General features: G+C 50.7%; 1 protein-coding gene across 1 annotated transcript in view; it reads left to right on the top strand.

The window, feature by feature from the left end:
- Nucleotides 1–18,817, top strand: part of GALNT17 (polypeptide N-acetylgalactosaminyltransferase 17) — a 219,757-nt gene that overhangs the window by 126,137 nt on the left and 74,803 nt on the right. Inside the window, exon 6 of the mRNA XM_075440254.1 lies at nucleotides 12,096–12,213. Within this exon, the coding sequence (XP_075296369.1) occupies nucleotides 12,096–12,213 (118 nt within the window). The remainder of the gene's footprint in view (nucleotides 1–12,095; nucleotides 12,214–18,817) is intronic.

Here is an 18,817-nt window from a genome sequence, read left to right as displayed (position 1 = left end):
TTTCTCTAGAAGACAGAAGCAGCTCCCGCTCTGCTCCCAGCTGCATTTTTATGCATCAAGCTGCAGAACTGTACTGCGGAGCTGGAAGACCCAACCATCTCAAACACCCCTCTGCACAGCCCCCTCGGTGGTGGGTGACCGGAGAGGAGGCCGTGCCTGAGCCAAGCCCAGGGTGCGGGGAACCAGCCTTGCCTTGGCCACCTCTTGTCTTCTCCTTTTGGTTGTGAATTGCAAGAAAGCAACTGCAAACGCGGCTGAATGAACATTCGTGCTGACTACTCCAGTTTCGCTGCGTGTAATGGCGTTCTGTTCCTTGGGATGACAATTTTAAGGCGAAAAAGGACCTATTTTCTGCCTTTCCTTTGCTCCCTGAGGATGCTGACTTCAAACGAGTTCCCATCATGGTGTAAATGAAACCCTGGCTCTTCACCAGGTCCAGTCCTTCTTGGGCTGATGCTCCCTTTACACATGGCTGAGCCCGTTCATCCCGACTTGTGCGGGTGCCTAATTGTCGGGTGCCAGCGAGCGCACGCTGACTGATGGTGTACGCTGGCTGCTGACATCACCAACCTGTAATTCAAACACCTTTTGGTTTTTTCTCCTCCCCCCCTACACATTGAAGGTGAACTCTTGTCACAAAGGAGCTTGCTGAGAGTTGTGCCAACAACTTCAAGAGGGCCTTGAATCCAAGTTTTCCATTTAGATGATCAATATGTTTGGTGGTGGGATTTATTTTTAAAAAAATAACCCCACCAATAAAACCCCTGAAAACCCCACAGCAAGCTGACTCTGAGTGGGGTGATGTTGAGTGTGCCCCATTGCAGCAGAAGTCCGTCACAGGCTAGGCTGTTGGGCTCAGGCTTTGAGCTTCCTACCGCCTTGAAGTCAGCAGATCATCTAGAACAATCTCGTTGCTTGCGCCGGGATCAGCGTTGCTTCACGCCGCCTTTTCAAAGCAGCGGTCCCCAACCTGTGCGCATCTGTGGGAGGAAGCGCACAGAGCCTTACAATTTTCATAGGTCTTCTGGTGTGATGAATGTAGCTGGGATGGGAAGGGATTTTTGCTTTTGAAGCTGTTTGCCCTAAGTTGTCTGGCCCTGAAGCAGGCGGTTTGGTTAAATCCCTTTGTAAATATTGGGACATCTGACTTGTGGTTGGGTAGATCTGCTCTAATCCGGGTGGAGGTGAATCCAAAACGGCCTCTCCACCTCTGGGTGTCCTTAGCTGGCAATCATCTTTACCAAGTTTGCTTTTACATTTCGATATAGTTCTTCCCATATTCATTTTTCTTCGCTATCTGCTTCGCTCCCTGTTTGAAATAAAATAAACCCCAGACGCTGAGAAATAAGAATGACATTTACTATTAAATGCTGTAGGCACAAAAAGTATCTGTTATATTTCTCAGGAACTGTGCTTCTGCGCTATGGATGCGTGAAGGGTAAGATAAACCAGAGAGCTGCCCTCCCCACGAATGGGCCCGAATAGAGCCACAATCAAGTGGTTGTCAGAATAAATGCATTACTCAGCAATTTGCGGTGCTTGCAGGGCTGCTGCAGTGCACTCTCATTTACCCACCAGGCGAAACCGCTCCGTCTGTCAATAACCATTACTCACCACCCTTCTTAGTACCAGCCCATCGCGAGCGCAAACGCGTTTGCCTAAATCCTGTCTGCAGAAATATCCCTGAAATTCCCAAGAACCTCGGTCTGCTGAATCTGTAACGTCAACACCTATTACAGCGAGGTGTCGGAAAGCAACACCGGCCTCTGCAAAACTCTGACGAGGCGGTCAGCCGTCAGCCGATGCGTGCTTCTGACAGCGCTTGGAACTGAGTAGCTGGGAGGGGGTGAGGTTTAGGATGCACTGCGGGGTGCTCGAGGGAAGCTGGGACGGCCGGTGAGCCGTGGCCACGCCGTGGGTCCGGGACTGACTGCGTGGAATCACCCTCCGGTGGCGGCGGTGCCGTGTGACTGCGCTGGCGAGCACGGCCGGGCGGCGCGGGGACATGGGTATTTCACCGCGCTCTTGCTCGTGTGGTTTCCTAGCGAGCAGCCGAGCTGACGGGGACGTGCGCTCTGCTCTCGCCTTTCCAGGGAACCGCTGTTTAACTCGGCTTGGTGACAGCCCGCAGGTTCATCTCCGTGTTTGTCCCCGGGCGCGTGGGTTTGGCTCGCAGCGTCTCTGTTAGAGGCAGTGATTCACCGAGAGAGGTTTCTCTCGTGATTTCTGGGGTTTGGCTGGAGTTTTGCGGAGAACAAAAATGACATTTCAGCCATAAGCGGAGCAGGTTTGTTCTAGAGTGAAAGGCACATACATGGCCCTCGGAGCCCGTCTTCGTATTATCACCACCTTTAAAATGTCAGTTTAACTGGAACATAGCATTTTCTTTCATTTTGCATTTGGTAGTCACTCGAGGCAAGCTTAGAAGCTGGAGGAGTGTTTGGAAGTTTGGCGTAAGCACTGCATTGGAGAAATGCTTTTGGGGTTTGTGGGATTCATCACGAACGTCTGCCTTGCGATGTCGTGTCTCTTCGTCCAGAAAGGGTGAAGAGGAGCTGCACGGTCAGGATGGGCCCCAGCCACCGCGGGGGATCTGCCTGCCACCCCCGGCTCGGTGTCGACGGGCGTACGTGCAGACGAGTGCGGTGTGTGATGGGCGGGGGGTGGCACGGCCTCCTCGAGCCGGGGTTTTCGGAAGAAAGCGGCCGTGGCTCGCGTTTGTGCCCTGAGCTTGTTCCTCTCCAGGGAAGAGCGGCTGGGAGCGGGGCCCTGGGCGGTGCTCGCTGAGACGTGGCAGCTCCGCAGACTGGACGTGGACGCTGATTTTCCTGTGGTAGGACACAACGTGCTGCCCAAGTCCCATTTTGGGTACCGGGGGGTCTTGGGCAGCTCGGACCAGAGCAAAGGATCTGGGGGGGTTGAGTCCTAATCCTGGGGCTCGGTGCTGTAACTGGGGCCCAGCTCATCGCTGCGTTGGGCTGAGAGTTGTGTCTGAGGCAAAGAGAACTTTGTCTACCTGTGAAATGTGTTTACTGTGATTTTTCTGCTACGTGGAGAGGAAGAACATGAATGACTGAAAGCCAGCCGCTTTCTTGCCCTTGAGAAGAAATATATTCACATTAAAAAAAGAAGTAAATAACATGTTCCTGTTAAGTGCCTGTTAGTTATACATATTACGTCTAAAAGTAATTATCATTTAATTAGCAGTCTAGCAACAGTGGCAGGAGATGAAGTTAACAGTTCTATTGCATTTATTACTGATAGGAAGTGAAGGGTGGTGCTCCCGATGAAGCGGTTCCTGCAGAAGTGAGCTGGACCGGCCCTTCGGTGCGTGCGAGCAGCCCCACGGCGCCGAACCCGCCGGGGCCGGGCGGCAGAGGCCCGGAGGGGGTCCCGAAACGTGCCGGCCGCAGGCTTCCCGTGATCGGTACCTGCCCTGCCCGTCAGGAATTCGATGCTCCCCTTGGAAACCCAGAGGGCGTGGGATTAGGACTAGGTAACAGATTAGATGAGCGTGTACAGCCTTCAGCACCCAGACTCTGCTCTCCATCCCAGGTATTTCTAAAGATAAACTTCTTGTCTTCTCTTTTCTTTCCTTTCCCTTTCCCTGCACAAACATTTTATTACAAGTCAGGGGTTGCAAGTGCCAAAAGATCATGTGTTAGAGGAAATAAAGTACAAGAAACATGTCACCTTCATAGTGGTGAAATCCCAGCATTCACCCACCCTCGTGTCACTGGGATTTTTGAAGCGGTACAAATGCGAGTCCTTATGTTTAGGGCTGTATAAAAACATTGTCATCCTGAGCAGCTAGGAAATGGTGTAAAGATGTTTGCTGCCTAGCTGTGTGTGTTAAAGTCAAGTATCCAGGAGGACTGGTGAAGGCACCTCCCGTCCTGCTCGGAGCTGCCCCGTGAGGTGGGTTTCACTTGCTGCCAGTTAACAGAAATGAGGTTTTAAACTGCTTCTGGTGAACCTTTGAAGCCAGTCCCTGACATGCCCTGGGGAGTTCTGCATCTCTAAGGTGGAATGAATCGGTCTGATTTGCGTAGACAAACACTGCTGTTCTAATGAACAGTTTGAAAACCCCTGAATAAGCTGTTCAGGAGGGTGCTTGCCGCTTGCCTTGAGGAGGTGACTGATAGTCAATAGCAGGAAGAGACCGTGACCTGCTGTTGATGAATCTGTAGAGGTATGTGCTCTCCTTACCCACCCCGCGTTCGGTCACAGCAGCTTTCCTGTGCTCGCACATGGTGATGAACAGTGTGGGGAAGAGACTGATTTACTCTCACCTCCTGGCTCAGATTAAAATTGCAAGATGCTTTGTTTTGCTAGAATTCTGTCTCACTTTGGTTAACATGTTTTAACTGATGAGATATAAGAAAACATCTATTTTCCTATCGAACACGAGGCTTTGTGGCTTAGCTCCTGGGTTTGATTACAAGATGTGCTCCAGGTGGATTATTTCTGGGCAAGTAAAATGTAACAGCAATGTAACAGCAATTTCCAGATCTGCTTGGAGCGTGAAGACCTTTAGGGGACCAGTCATACAGGAAAAGTAAAACCGGGCTAACCAAATACTGGGCCTTTCTGACTCTTCATCCATGCTCATCTGTGCTCCCCTTTGTATTCTGTCTTGATGCGCGGTAGCTTTCCGGACAGGGAAGGTATTTTTCTTGCTATCTGTGCATTTTTCAATGGCTTCCAGTATGAGCCAGTGCATATATAAAACTCATGCTCTGTTTATCTCAGCCTCCAGATCTGAGACTCTGTGTCACCTCTGCCATAGCCTGTCCCTGATAAATCTCTATTATTTCCCCCAGTTCTGCCTTTGTGAACAAATGGGACACTGCTAAGGGGCAGACCCCTGCCATGCTGATGTTTGCCAGCATGCAGCCATGCTACCGGGGCTGGTGGGAAGGAGCCTCCTTCCCCATGCTCGAGGGGGGCACCTGGGCTCGCCGCTGCGGGCCGAAGGCTTCGCGCCGACCGGGAGAGGCTGGGTTTCTCCCCCAGTGCCGGTCTCTGCGCTGCCTCCAGGAACAGCTCTGCGACTGCCACTGCATTAGCTAGAATGAAAAGCCAGCTTTTAAGTGTATCCCAAGAGAGAATCCTGTAATAACAGAATCCCAGGATGGTCGGGGTTGGAAGGGCCCTCTGTGGGTCACCCAACCCAACCCCCTGCCCAAGCAGGGTCACCCACAGCAGGCTGCACAGCACCGCGGCCAGGTGGGTCTGGAATATCTCCAGAGAAGGAGATTCCACAGCCTCCCTGGGCAGCCTGGGCCAGGGCTCCGTCACCCTCAGAGGGAAGAAGTTCTTCCTCATCTTCAGATGGAACTTCCAACTTGCAACTATTTCCTCAAAACCATCCCTAAACAGAGACCGAGTCCCATTTGAAGGGTAATTATCAATTTTACTTTCTCCAAGGCAACTTCTTGATGTCTTGTGCTCTTGAGTTACCATTTTTAGACCCGGCTCCACGCTGTGATGCAGCATTGGTCCCCTGTGTACACAGAGAGAGCAGGACTGGGACCATCGGAGGTGGCACCTTGCGCTATTGGCAGTGATCAGCCGAATGATGGAGAACAGCCCAGAAGGCCCTGGTGTGTGCCACTTCTCATGACCCTGAGCAAGGCTCGCTCCCATCTCGCAGCTATTGGCCTGGAAGGGTTTCTCAAGGCTGGTGGGTTTTGCGGGGGTCCCAGCATGGTGGCTGGGCAGTTGGCGTGTGGCCCATGTGTCGTCTGCTTCCAGGTGGCTGCAAAAATGGGGTGAGCCCTGATCCATGTGACGGAGATCTTTGGGGCTGGAGTTTTACTTCAGCAGACAAGATACGTAGAGATGGAGATGATTACTACCTGCTAATGAGCAGTTTGCCAGCCTGTAGCAGCACATGCTGCAGGAAACCCCCTGCTGAAAGTGCTGAAGAAAATGGTGGGTGCTCAGGCACCCGGTGATTTAGAGTGCTGGGACAGCCTTGGGTTTTCCAAAATACACAAGGAAGGAAAAGGATTTTAGCCAATGGCCTTGGCAGCAGTTCTTATCCGTGAGGGGAAATTTTACAGTTGTGTTACAGTCCTGAAGCTTGGATGTGTAAATAGGGATCTGCTGTAGGCTCCCACACTGTGGTTTAGCACTGTGGGCACCATAGGGCTCTGCACGTCGTTGCTGTTGCTGCTGGGGGCTTAAAGCAAGGCTGGAAACAGCAAATGGTGTGCGTGATTCCTTGCTTATAAGGTTATTGAGTACCAGTGCTTTCTCACTGTAGGTGACTGAAATTGGAGGGGGAGCTGGCGTACAGAACAGTATTGGTAGCTTATTCAGCAGCTCCAGTGTGGAAGTCGCTAAACTGATTTATAAATGCTTTTTCTCAGGAGTATCTAGGTATTATACTCATCTGACGGATGAGGAAACAGAGGTACAAAGAAGTTAAATGCTTTGCCTGAGGTCCCAGAGTGAGTCTCTTCTCGGCGTGGAAGTGGGAGCAGGCGTACAACAGCGACAAAGTCGAATCCATCCTGGGCAAGGTCACAGGCATGGGTAGACATAATAGGTATTTTAAAAATACATAGTTTGCACAGCTTCTGTGCCATTAAAAGTTTAAGTCGTATTAATCTCCAGTAAATTCAGAAAAGGCATTCAATCTAGCATCGCTTTTATGTGGTATCTCTTATTTTTAATTTGTTCGGCGGATTCTGTAGTACTTAGCAACAGCAGGAAAATAAACCCATTGGAAACAGACAATTAACCAAGGTCACTGGGGCAGGGAAGCTAGAATTATTCAAGAAACAACTATTGCAGATGCCATCCTGGGGAGAATATTAAGCAAGGTACGCTGCTCTGGGCTCAAATGCCATTCCTTCGTAGAAATTTTATTACATTCTCGTGGAAGAGCTCCAGCGTTTGTCTGCCCGAGCCATTACGCAGGCAGCGAAGGGGAGCGGGGAGCACGGCTCCTGCCCAGCTCCGCGCCGGAGGTGGGAGCGGGCCGCGTTTCTCCTTTGGAGACGCGCTTCAGGTGTGGCGTGAGGCTCTGGGCTGTTGTGATCGGCGTCCGGCCCTGGCGCACCGCTGTTAGCCGCCTCCCGACGCCGCCCCGCGCTCACCCGCTCGGCCCGCACGGCCAACTTCTTACATTAACGAGATCAAGTTCACTTTTAAAGCAAATGCCGTTCCGTAGCGCACCCGGGCCGTGTCTGCCCTGCGCGTTGGCTTTGGGGGAAGCTGGGTTGGGGCTGGGGGGGTGAGACAGGGGCACCATGCCTGGGCCGTAGCTGGTGAGGAGCTCAGGGGGAGGAGGGCTGCGAGGACCGGCACCGGGCGGGAAGGTGCCGTCTTGTCCTCATCCTCATCCTCGGTGGTGCCTGCTGGATGTGACTGAAGCCTCTCTGGGGAAGGGGAGCAAAGCGTGGCGTGGGCGTACGGCCGACAAAGGTCGGGCAGGGCTGGGTTTGCCTTCTGGTTCACTCTGCCTGGCCCCGCCATTTCCCGGGACAGGGTTGCCGTGCCCTGGTGCAGTCTCGTTTCAGAGAAGAACGGCGTTGCTTTCCAGCTCCGGGCTCTGCCCGCGCCTCTCCTGCCGCAGCCTCGCCGCTCCGCGGGCCCCGAGAGCCGGGTCGGGCTCCAGAAGGCAGCTCCCAGGGCTGCGGGCGCTCACCAAGCAGCGCGCAGCTGGAAAATGGGCCGGTTTTCCAGTTCATTTTTAATTTCTTTGGTCAGCAGAGACCCTGTCCTGCTGTGATCAGACTGGGCCTGGGGTCCCCTCACGAGGCCGAGTGGACCCCGAGCACCCGGACACAGCTCGGTGCCGGCGGAGCAGAGGGGTGTCCGCGGTCTCTGGCCCATGGAGCTCTGCTGCCTGTGGGCAGCGCCTGGGTCACCCCGGCTGAGGACCGGAGGGGTCAGTCCTCAGCGCCACAGCCTCGTGTTTTATTCCAGCTCATGTGTGCTCTTGGTGTCAGCCTGCGTGCTCCTCCCGCTCTCTGTTCATTCTGCGGTGAGCTCACCGTGCCGCAGCCGCAGAGCGGTGACGGCGCTGACAGCCATTACCAGGCGGTGTTCTTCCCTACCTCGGTGTCATCAGGGAAATAACGGACAGGCCGCTGTCACAGCCACGGGCTGGTTCTGACTGAATTTGATAATTTCCCTGCAATCTCCTACAGGCTCGGAGCTGGGTGAATCGGAGCCGTGCAGCTCGGCGTCTGGCGGGGTTCCCTGCTGAGACGCTGGCTCCCACCGGTGACCCCCGGCTGGGACGCGGCGGTGCAGACGGGCAGCAGAAGTGGGGCGTTGGGCGCGTCGTGGGCAAGTTGGAAACCTGAAAATGGAAAAGAAGCTGTTTGAGCGTGGTGTGTTAAATTAGGAACAGCAGGTTGGGGAGAGGGACAAAGAACGCCTTTCTGGGCAGGCGAGGGACCGTCCCAGGTGTCGCGTCTCCTGAAGCAGGGGGATCGTGTTGTTGAAGGTGAGCAACTCCATGATTGAAGTTTATTAAAAACAACAGCAGTTTAATGGAAACTGGACACCCCAGTGGTTCCTAAGGTATACGTTCAGCCTTCCTCCGCTCAGCGGTGTGACCGCTAATTATTTTTTTAATATCTTTTTTCTACATATTTTAGAATTTGCACTTTAGTGTAAAATTGGAAGCAAAATCCAATTGTGTAAGAAAATTAATTTCCTTGAATTGAAGAAGCAATCTGCTTGAGACTTTTTAATCATGAGATGGTAACTGTGCACTAAAGAAAGGAAGACCATTAAAGTAACTTAATAGACGGGGATGAACATTTTTCCCTGTATCTTCTTCATCTTTATTTAGAGATTCATGCAGAGGATATTTCATAAAAGCTGCTCTTCTTGACCTTTTCCTCACTTACTGTGCAGAGAAGCCAGCCGAAATAATGGCAAGGAGCGAAGGCTGTGGATTTCTGGATACAAACCCGGTAATTCTGCTGCATGTCTCTGTTCATCCTTTTCTGCCAAATCCTGCTTTTCCTTTCTCATTAAAGAAAGAATAGCTATCGGGACAAATGAAAATGCATTTAGCTGAGCTGAGCTGTGTGATTTTTAAAAACAAATTGTGTTAATGCTTTTAATTAAGGGGCAGAGGAACAAGAGGCTTTATCAGCTCTTTGTCTGGAGGCCGTTATTTCATTGTGGATGGGCTCTCTGTTATTGTAAGCGTCCACCTTTTTGAAGGATTTACTACAAAATCAAATGGTGTTTTTATTTAAATTTTGGAGCGCCACTTGATTCCTCATTTATTTAATATGGAGGCATTGTTACAAAGAAGAATGTAGCACTTAATTTGTATTGCTGGAGGGACCTTGGGAGCGCTGCTTTGCACGCTCCGCGGTGTCGCGTGTTGAAAACAGAACGTGCAGCAAAATGGAGAGGAGGAAGACATGAAGGTGGGGTTACAAAATCCCAACCAGGCTGCTTCCAAGAGCGTTTTGGAAAGGGTCGGTGACTCTGTGGTCTACAAAGTGAAGTCACATTGCAAAACAATGAGGAGAAAAGCTTTCTTGGGGTACAGATCCTGTGGATGGCTGTCGAGCCGCTCCTAGTTCAGGAAACTTTGTTTATCTGGTGGTGATTTCCCAGTGGTTGACATTATTGGGTTAGAAATGGAGTTTCATTTGTGTGAAACTTTCACCCAGATTTTTGTATGGCTTTAACTGTTATCTGAGTGTCTTTAACAGACCTAACAGGTTTTGACTGGAGGAGTCAGAGGTTCCCGTGCTCCCCCACACCTATTCCCTGTGGAGGAGACGAGCGGGGTTGTTCACGCTCCGTGTAAAACCAGAGCAACTTACCCTTCTGTTTAATTCTAGGAGGTAATCTGGGATAATGGAGCTATTAGATTTGGCATCTGTAACGTGGTTATCATTTCAGGAAGAATTGTTTCTGCTAATGGCAGTTAACTTGCTACAAATAAAGCAATAGAATTGAAATCTTAAGTACTAGAGTGGCAGCAAAGCATGAAACATTATTCCGCTTATTGGAAGGCAGGCCGAGTGGGCTGTCAGGGAAGAAATCTATTGAAAAAACCCTCTGATGGATTCCAATTCTAACTAATTTAATACGGCGGCAGCAGCGTTCAGCTGTTCTACCAGTCTATTAAAAGTATTAAAATATCTATAAATAATAATACTTAAGTGGCTAGAACGCCTCATCCCCGGAGCTCAAGGGTTTCTTGAAGATTAATGTGGGTGGCCGTTGGCGGAGCGGGGCTGTGAGGTCCTGGGATTCTGGAGCCCTGGGCTGCGTTGGGGACCCCAGATGCTCCTCGGGCAGATACGGGCATTCTGCGTGGTGTGGAGGGAGAGGTTGGGTGTGGGCCAGATCCTTGCTATCAGTGACCCGAATGTGGATGTGTTCAAGGGTGCTCTCCTCCTCTGCAAGCCGTAACTGCTCAGCTCAGCCTGGAGCGTGCTCCACAGCATGGACAAGCTGTGAAATGTACTTTGAGCCAGGATTTTGGGGCTGCCGTTAAAATACACGATCCTGTTGCCCCGTTTCTACCTGAAGAGCATGTTCCCTCTGGAGAACACTGTTTCTGGGTGGTGCAAGATCTCCAGATACGTGTCCTGCCATTGGTGCTACACCCTGCGAGCCTTCCCCGGCCAGCCCGAGGCGTGTGTCCCCTGGGCGAGAAGCTGTGGGGGTGATGGCCCGGCCCGGCCGGCGTGGTGGAGCTTTCCCTGCTCGCAGCTTGGAGCTCAGGGTGGGCAGGGGGGTCCCGTAGCTCCCCAGAAGAGCAGGCTCTGCCAGTACCTTGGCATGGCTTAGCTGTAAAATTCATTGTCTCCTCCCTGCTGATCGCTCAAAGTGGATTCTTGGGATTTTTTTTACTTTACAGCGTGGATTCAAATGAAAGCAAGTTAAAGGGGAGAACAGGTTTTATATTTCTATTTTAGAACAGAAAATATCCCAGGGGGTAAACTTTCCACGTACCATAACCGCAACACATTAGCGTATCCCCAGGCAGCAAGAGCGTAATGATACGGTTTTGTTCAGTGCCGTGCTCTGTGGCAAAGTGTAATGTGATGGAGAGGGTCACAGTGTTTAACCACGCACAAAATACCCCCAAGCGTGATCTCGGCTTGCGCGGATCAGAGCGGCGTCCTCGTCCCCGGGCAGCTGTGTCAGCTGGAGACCTGGGCCGGTGTTTCGCAGGGTGACGAGGGAGGGAGGGAGCGCACGTGGTGGCCGGGGTCGTTAGTGAGCACAACCATCTATTACATCCTTGAAATTGCATAGTTGTTATAACTTAACCCCTGACACCGAGTTTTCCCTCAGCCTTTCTGCTGTCCTGCCGGTGGCGATGGTGTTAGTGCGGCTCTCGTTTTCCGCTGTTATTTTCCCTGGCCGGACGCTGCTGTGGCGCAGGGGGAGCCGAGCAGCGCTGGTCACCGGAGGGCACAGCCTTGCGCAGGGTGAACGTGAGAGCTTGGTCTCTAACCCGGAGCGCTGCCGATATTGGTGGAACGGGGCCAGTGACACAGCAGATATTCCTGCAAACAGTTGGCTTGAGTTTTTAAAAGATCTGCTGCTGCAGATTTGCGATTTAGCTTGGTGTCACTGGTTGGTGCTGACTCCTGTGTGATATCGTACAAAGATCCCAGTCGGAAACCCAGTTTCACAGGATACCGTAGAACTATAGTCTGTCCTGAAGTCTAGCCCTCTGTTACCAGAAGTGCTAGAAGAAAGGAAGAGAAAGGAAATTCCATTACTGTATTTCCTTCACTTGCAGGGAATGGAAACCCAAAGAAGTTGTGCCCTTGCGCATGGACACACCACGGTGTTCGCGATAGAGCCGAGACCTGAAGGCTTTTCAGTGATTTAATCCCAGGAGAGCTCTTTCTCCAGTCTATACCCAGTGAAATGAGCTTCCATTCTGGACAACTTCTTTGCGCTGGTAAAGTAATGTCCTCAGAGGCGCAGAGCTCACTCATTGCCACCAAGTCTCGGGGAGAAGCGGTGGCAGGAAGCATCTGAAGCCAACAGGAGCTTCGCAGAAATTAGCCCTCTGTCTGTTAAAAATTGGAAAATAGCAATAATCATTCATTTCTGTTGTTTTGCTCTTCGTACAGGACGCCGGCGATGATCGGTTGCTCGTTTGTTGTGCACAGAAGATTCTTTGGAGAGATTGGACTTCTCGATCCTGGGATGGATGTGTACGGAGGGGAGAACATCGAGCTCGGCATCAAGGTTTGTGACACGTTTGCGAGAAAAATTGCACCTAACAGTACGTAAGGAACCCAAAACAACACTGAACAAGTTAGCATAAACAGTTATTAGAATGCTTCAGGGGAACTGAGCATTGGTGGGTTTGATAGCATTTTAATTTAAGTTTAAGGGGGGGAAAGGATGTGCTTTTAGGGGTGAGTGTAGTTTATTTCCATGGATTCTTACCTGTCTGACCTGGTGCAAAAAGCTTCTGAGATGAAATGGCATGCCAGCTGAAACAGGCCCTGGTCACGTTGTCGCACGGTTGCCGTAAGCTCTAGGTATCTTAAATACCAGGAAAAATACAGTGCTGTTTTTGTCATGTGAACGGTCTTAGGGGGGCTGGTGGGACGCTTGTGACTATCTCAGGAAGACACAAAGACTGGGAACATTTTACAGACATTTAGCACCTGCAGATAACTAGGTTCAGACACAGGCAAAACCTGCTTTCGAAAGCAAAAGGCAAATAGCCACGTTTTTAGAGCTGCCTCGGTGCCTCCGCAGACATTTGTCGTTACAGAATCCACTGTGATAACATCCCTTGATTACTGTGTACGGTATTAGACGTGGCTTAGTGATTCAAGTGTTTACATACAGTGAAGTGATTCATAAGCAATGAATGCAACGTTCAGAAGCAACTCGGGATGGCAAAGTCTGTGGAGATTCTGCCAGGCGTGTTTTAGAGTGCAGCACTTGTGCGTTAACAAGCTGATAGGGAGAGGCTTGAGACTTATAACTGGAAAATTGAATTGCCTGTGCTGTTGTTCAAATGAAAAATCATTGTTCAGTTCATAGATTTGCCAGAGGATATTTGCTTTGCTGGCAAATCAGAAGAAACTTAAGAAATCTTATTGTTTATTGGCTACGGGGAGCAATAATCTCACTTAAACAAGGGAACAGAAATTAAAGGCTTTAAATATGCCACATAGCTCTTCCCCATATGAAGTAATCATTGCACATCATCACGCAGCTCGCTTCTCGCGTCTAGAGAGATGCTGCGCTAAAGCAAGCTTCTCTTGTGGCTATCCTCATTTGCTTGTTTGTGGGATTTTGTTAATAATATCATTGTGGAACTGGTCTTCTCACCACTAGTAATTCGACCCATCTGCTAGGTTTTGGGGGGGATTTCATGGAAGATTGGCTTTTTAACTGGAAAAATAAGATGGATGTCTCAGGAACAAGTGATGAGCGTATGTCCTCTTATTTTTCACATGCTGAACTATTTGGAAAGGCTATCTGATAAACATCCTTTTGAAAAAAAAATAAAATCCCTCACTTTCCCAAGCTGGCGTTCCTCACCCATATGTTTCCCTGCTGCTTGCACACTCAGATGCTATGTGTTCTGATCAAGATTTTAAAAATATTGGTGGTTTGGGGAGCCAAAAGACTTCGGATATCCACTTTTTAAGACTGTGCAAAAAGTAGATTTTCAAAGATTCCTGAGCTCCAGAAATCAGCCTCTGTGCCGGTGTCTTACTTAGCGACCAAGAGCTCCTGGCCCCTGAGTCCCGCTGAGGACGCGGTGGCCGCTGCGTGTGCAGGTCGGGTGGCTCGTCCGCAGAGCGCTGCTGGCGACGGCGTGGCTGCGGTTGCCAGGTGTTTGGGTTCCACTTTGCAGTAAGATCTCGGTTATCGCTGGTTTATCCCAGGCCAGTCGTTGGATGTGCAAGGCGGCAGAGTCTCCTTAGGGGTTCAGGCCGATGTCAGGTCTCCGATGGGTCGCTCGGTCCCGGTGGACAGAGGTTGCCAGCCCTGCCTCGCGTGCTTGCGACCTGCTGTGGCCAGGGTCTGTAGCGGCCGTGTCGTGTTAGCAGTGATGTAGGGCTCGTTGGTAACAAAATCATTTTAAAGGGTCGACTCGAACAGAAAAGGATTAGGCTTTTTGTGGGCGTTTTGCCTGAGAAGTGGCTGGCTGTAGTCAGGTAAGCGATTCGGTGGTTCCCTGGTTGTTTCAGTGATTCTTGGATGAAAATAAATGCAGAAAGTATTTATTTTCCTTTTGGTGCAAATTTCATCATCTTTCTGAGAACCATGTGGCCTTTTCGGAACGTTGTATTCTTGTATTACCAAAATGAGATCATGAACCCATTGAGCCTATGAGAAGGACAGGGAAAATTTATAGTGTTCTAGGCAAAAGCACAAGCTAACTACATTATGGTAAAATTAAAAGCAAGTCACCTGAATAACAAAATCAAATAAATAATTGGGAAGATTGGGCTGTCCTAACCTAGAAGGGCCAAGGCCGTATGCTGTACGAGAGTCCTGTTTTATTGATGTGATTCAAATATTCTAAAATAAGCTGCGCTGTGCCTAGGTGTGTTGAAATACACGGGCCATATGTTTCTTTCTGTTGCTGACTTCAGTCAGCTAAACGAGCAAGCTCCTGCATGAGCCGCTGAAAAGAATAAAACCCGTTACTCGCATCACGGAGGTGGCTCCGGGCTCGCTGCTCTCCCGGGCGTGCTGGGAAGCATCCTCGCCTTGCTCAGATGATGATGATAAAGCCATTAAACATGTCGCTGCCCCAGGCAAACTCCTGTTCTGCTTGCGGGGTGGCTTTGGCCCTGACAAGGGGAACGTGCTGTTCCCTCTGTTGTTGTCTGTTCTTTTTATCACGCTGGAGTGTCTCCAGAAGGTTGTGCTTACTCCTCTTGTCACTGCTGTCCACTACCTCACTTCCCGAGGCAGAATTAAGTCTAAATCCCCTTTGCTTGGCAAAGAGCAGAGAAGTGTTTGCTAAGCAAGGCACTTTAGGCTAATATTTCATCTGAAAGGTTTTCAACGCGCTCCCCTCCGCCCCATATCGTAGTGCCAGGTCTTTTGTACCGTGGTGACAGCCGGAAGGACCCAAGGTTTGATCTCTGCTCGTGTTAAGAACTCCCCCCAGCAGAACGCTTGTGGAAATCTCATCCTCAGCCGGGCTGGTGACCAGGCAATGCTGGTGAGGCTGCTGGAGCCGGGGTGGGTGGAGACCACATCTCATACCTGTTCCTGGTCCTGCCGTCGGAACAGGGAGAGCAAGCGTTGCTCCAGGCTTTCCCTGTCCATGCCGTCCTGTCCCAGGGAGCGTGTGGGGGCTGTGGACCCCGGCCGTGGGCCCAGCTCCTGCCCTTGGTCCTAGAAGGAACAACCTGTGCCCGCTGAACAAGCTTTGGGCCAGCTCTTTTAACCCTTTGCTGTACTGAACAGGTTTCTGCTCTCATTTTATAAACCTGATGTCCAATTTCCACAGCTTGAAAGTGTTGAGGCTGCTCCGGGTCTCCACCAGCTCCATGTGTGAATTTTTGGCACGGAGGCTGCTCTGACGGTCGCTGCTCCTTCTGTTGAAAATTTCTATTATATTTGAAAACTCTTTGTGGCCCTGGCTTTTAGTGACTGTGTGACTAAGTGGGAAGGCTGCTTTTGCTGCGTGTCTCACTTGTGCTGGGCAGGGACGGTTTCCTGGCTGTCATGGTTAGTCACAGACATTCGTTAAAGGTGCTCCATAAAATTATGCGTGTCTATTGGAATAAAGATGCAAAAGTCTATTGCGTGACTGTTGCCGTGATTTCAAAGTCTGGGGTGGGTTACAAGGTTGTTTTCAGAGTATTTTGTGCTTCTGTCATGCATTGCTAATTAAACTTATTTGAGTTGTCTTTTAGAGATTAATTTAATCAATAAGGATATTATTACTACTTTGATGGTATCATTTGTACAAATTGTCACTTCAAGAAAGCAATTAACTGAGAATGCTTATTAGCTGATCCATCCCACACCTTATTTGTGTAGTAAGAATCGATTATTGAATTCATTAGAAAAGCACAATTCAGGGATCCTTTTGAGGTTTAATGGCTGACTCGAGCTGCTTTTTACTATGAATGTTAAATGGTCTGATGTTTGGGTTGGATCTTTTTAAACAGTTTCCAAAGGATAAGCACAGCGTGTCCTCGTAACATCCCAGATTTGTTTCCCAAAATTTATCATCCAGATTCAACAGGGCAGATTTCTGGTGCTGGGTTGGCCCTGGCTGGAAGCCAGGTGCCCCCCAAAGCCGCTCCATCGCTCCCCCTTCTTGGCTGGGCAGGGGAGAGAAAACACAACGAGAGACTCGTGGGTCGAGGTAAGGGCAGGGAGAGATCACTCGCCAGTTACCATCAGGGGCAGAACAGACTCAACTTGGGGAAATCCGTTTCATTTAGTACCAATCAAATCAGAGCGAGACAATGAGATTAAAACCACCTTCCCCCCAACCCCTCCCTTCTTCCCAGGCTCAGCTTCACTCCTGATTTTCTCCACCTCCTCCCCCCTGAGCGGTGCAGGCGGATGGGGAATGGGGGCTGTGGTCAGTTCATCCCATGCTGTCTCTGCTGCTCCTTCCTCCTCACGCTCAGCCCCTGCTCCAGCCTGGCATTCCTCCCACAGGAGACAGTTCTCCATTAAATTCTCCAACCTTGGTCGCTCCCACGGCAGACAGTTCTCCACAAGCTGCCCCAGCGTGGGTCCCTTCCTACGGGGTGCAGTCCTTCAGGAACAGACTGCTCCAGCATGGGCTCCCCACGGGCTCACAGCCTCCTTCGGGCACCCCCCTGCTCCAGTCTGGGGTCCTCCCTGGGCTGCGGGTGGGGATCTGCTCCACTGTGGGCCTCCATGGCTGCTTCAAAGGCTGCAGGGGAACCTCTGCTCCAGCACCTGGAGCACCTCCTCCCCTCCTTCTGCACCAGCCTTGGGGTCTGCAGGGCTGTTCCTCTCACATCATCTCACCCCTCTCTCCTGCTGCAATTGCTGGTGCGCAGCAACATTTCCCCCTTCTTAAAATGTTATCACAGAGGTGCTCCCACCATCGCTGGTGGGCTCGGCCCTCGCCAGCAGTGGGTCCTTCTTGGAGCCGGCTGGCGTTGGCTCTATGGGACATGGGGGAAGCTGGGAGTAGGGAGCTTTGAAAATCAAATGGATACAGCGAGGGACTGAGCTTGTTGTTGTTAGTGGGGATTTCTTTAGTCATCAGACCCTCATCCTGCAGCCGCTTAGGCACGTCGGTAGCCTGACTGCAGTGGCAGCGACGCTGATCCTCTCCCAGAGGGTACCGTGCCTGTGTACCCTGCAGTCCTCCAGAAACCCTGAAAATAGATTAAATAGCATTTTAATGGTACGAATCTCTAGTGTGCGTTTCATCCACGAAGGAGCCCATTTTGTTTATACGAGTACAATTATTCATATGGTGAAATGTTGAGAGGGTCAGGGAATGAAAAAGGAAAGCCATCAAATAGGTATATTTAGATTCCGTAAGGGAGCTGGACTCTTTCTGCATGCAGAAAATGAAATCCTTCTCTTCCTGCATACATTTTCCATAAAATTATGGCTGTATTTTTTTGTTAAGAAGAACACAGGGAGGGTCTTTGGAGCAGGCGGCTCTTTCGGCATCCGTGGCTTTGTCGGGTCGGAGGCGAGGGGTGGGCAGCTTGTCTCCAGCCCTGTGGGAGGCAGAAACCCCCCCGGGGTGCTGGGTGGGAGCAGAGGAAGGATGGCAGAGCAGGGCTCTGAGTCAGGAGAAAGATGTTTTAATTCTTTTGCCTCTCTTTTTGTAAAAAAGAGATGCTAGCAGAGGCTTGCTTTCCCAGCTCGACTGGGAACACGGGCTCCGGTGCGGATTCTCTGTGCTCCGTATGACATTGTGCACGTCTCTGAAATGGAGAGAGATCGGCACGAGCGTGATGGGGAGCACATAAATACCATTTCTTCTTGCATGAACCTAATATCTGTATAGTTAGTGCCTGTCATCAAAATGTAAAAAAAATCCTTGGTTAGGGTAGAATTTATTTTTATAATGTCAAGCTAATGTGCAGACATCTAATGCAAGGTGTCACGTTCTGACTCTGCGGTGAGTGTTACTGCTGTCAGTTGAAATGTTGTTTTGCCGGGGCTTTTTGTTTGGTCGTCTTCAAATGTCTCTCAGTTCTTGTGATTAATGTATTTAAAGTCTGGGTGCAGGCAGAGAGAGCTGGTGGTAGGCAGCACCTGAAATCCCTTTTTAAGCACCCTGTCTGTCAGCACCTGGCGTGAATTCCGGCGTTCCTCCGGGGACTGTCAGGTCTGCTGCTCCGCCAGTCGCCGGGCGATGCGCGCGCCGGGGCTTGCAGGATGCGGCACGTGGCGGGGTCCGGGAGATCTGCGATGATGCGTGGTTACATTTTTTTATAACTTTGAAAAATAGGAAGCTGAAAAGCATGTAATTTATTCATAAGGCTTTATTAGGCTTGTGAGGGTTGACGGAGACGCAGTAGTTATGGCTGAATCAAGTTTCTCGCGGTGCGCAGGGGTTTTTTGCCCGTCTGCACCTAGCTTTGCGGAGACTGAATTAGTCATGAAATGACACATGCGGCAGCGAGGGGTTTTTTTGGGAAGCGTGGTGACAAATCAGCCCCAGCTTCAGAGGGAAGGACTTTGAGGCGCACAGGTAGCTGCTGCGAGGTACCTCCCAAGCTTCGTTTCGTGGATGCTTGCAGGAGGTGTCAGCGCGTCGGCTGGCACACGCTTCTGGTTGCGAGGAAGAAGAGGACACACCTTTGACTTGTTGAAGGCTTTGGGGTGAAATTACCAGATGTCAGCT

Source organism: Opisthocomus hoazin, chromosome 20 (assembly GCF_030867145.1).
Source record: "Opisthocomus hoazin isolate bOpiHoa1 chromosome 20, bOpiHoa1.hap1, whole genome shotgun sequence".
NCBI lineage: Eukaryota > Metazoa > Chordata > Aves > Opisthocomiformes > Opisthocomidae > Opisthocomus > Opisthocomus hoazin.
This window is presented reverse-complemented; position numbering and strand designations above follow the sequence as displayed.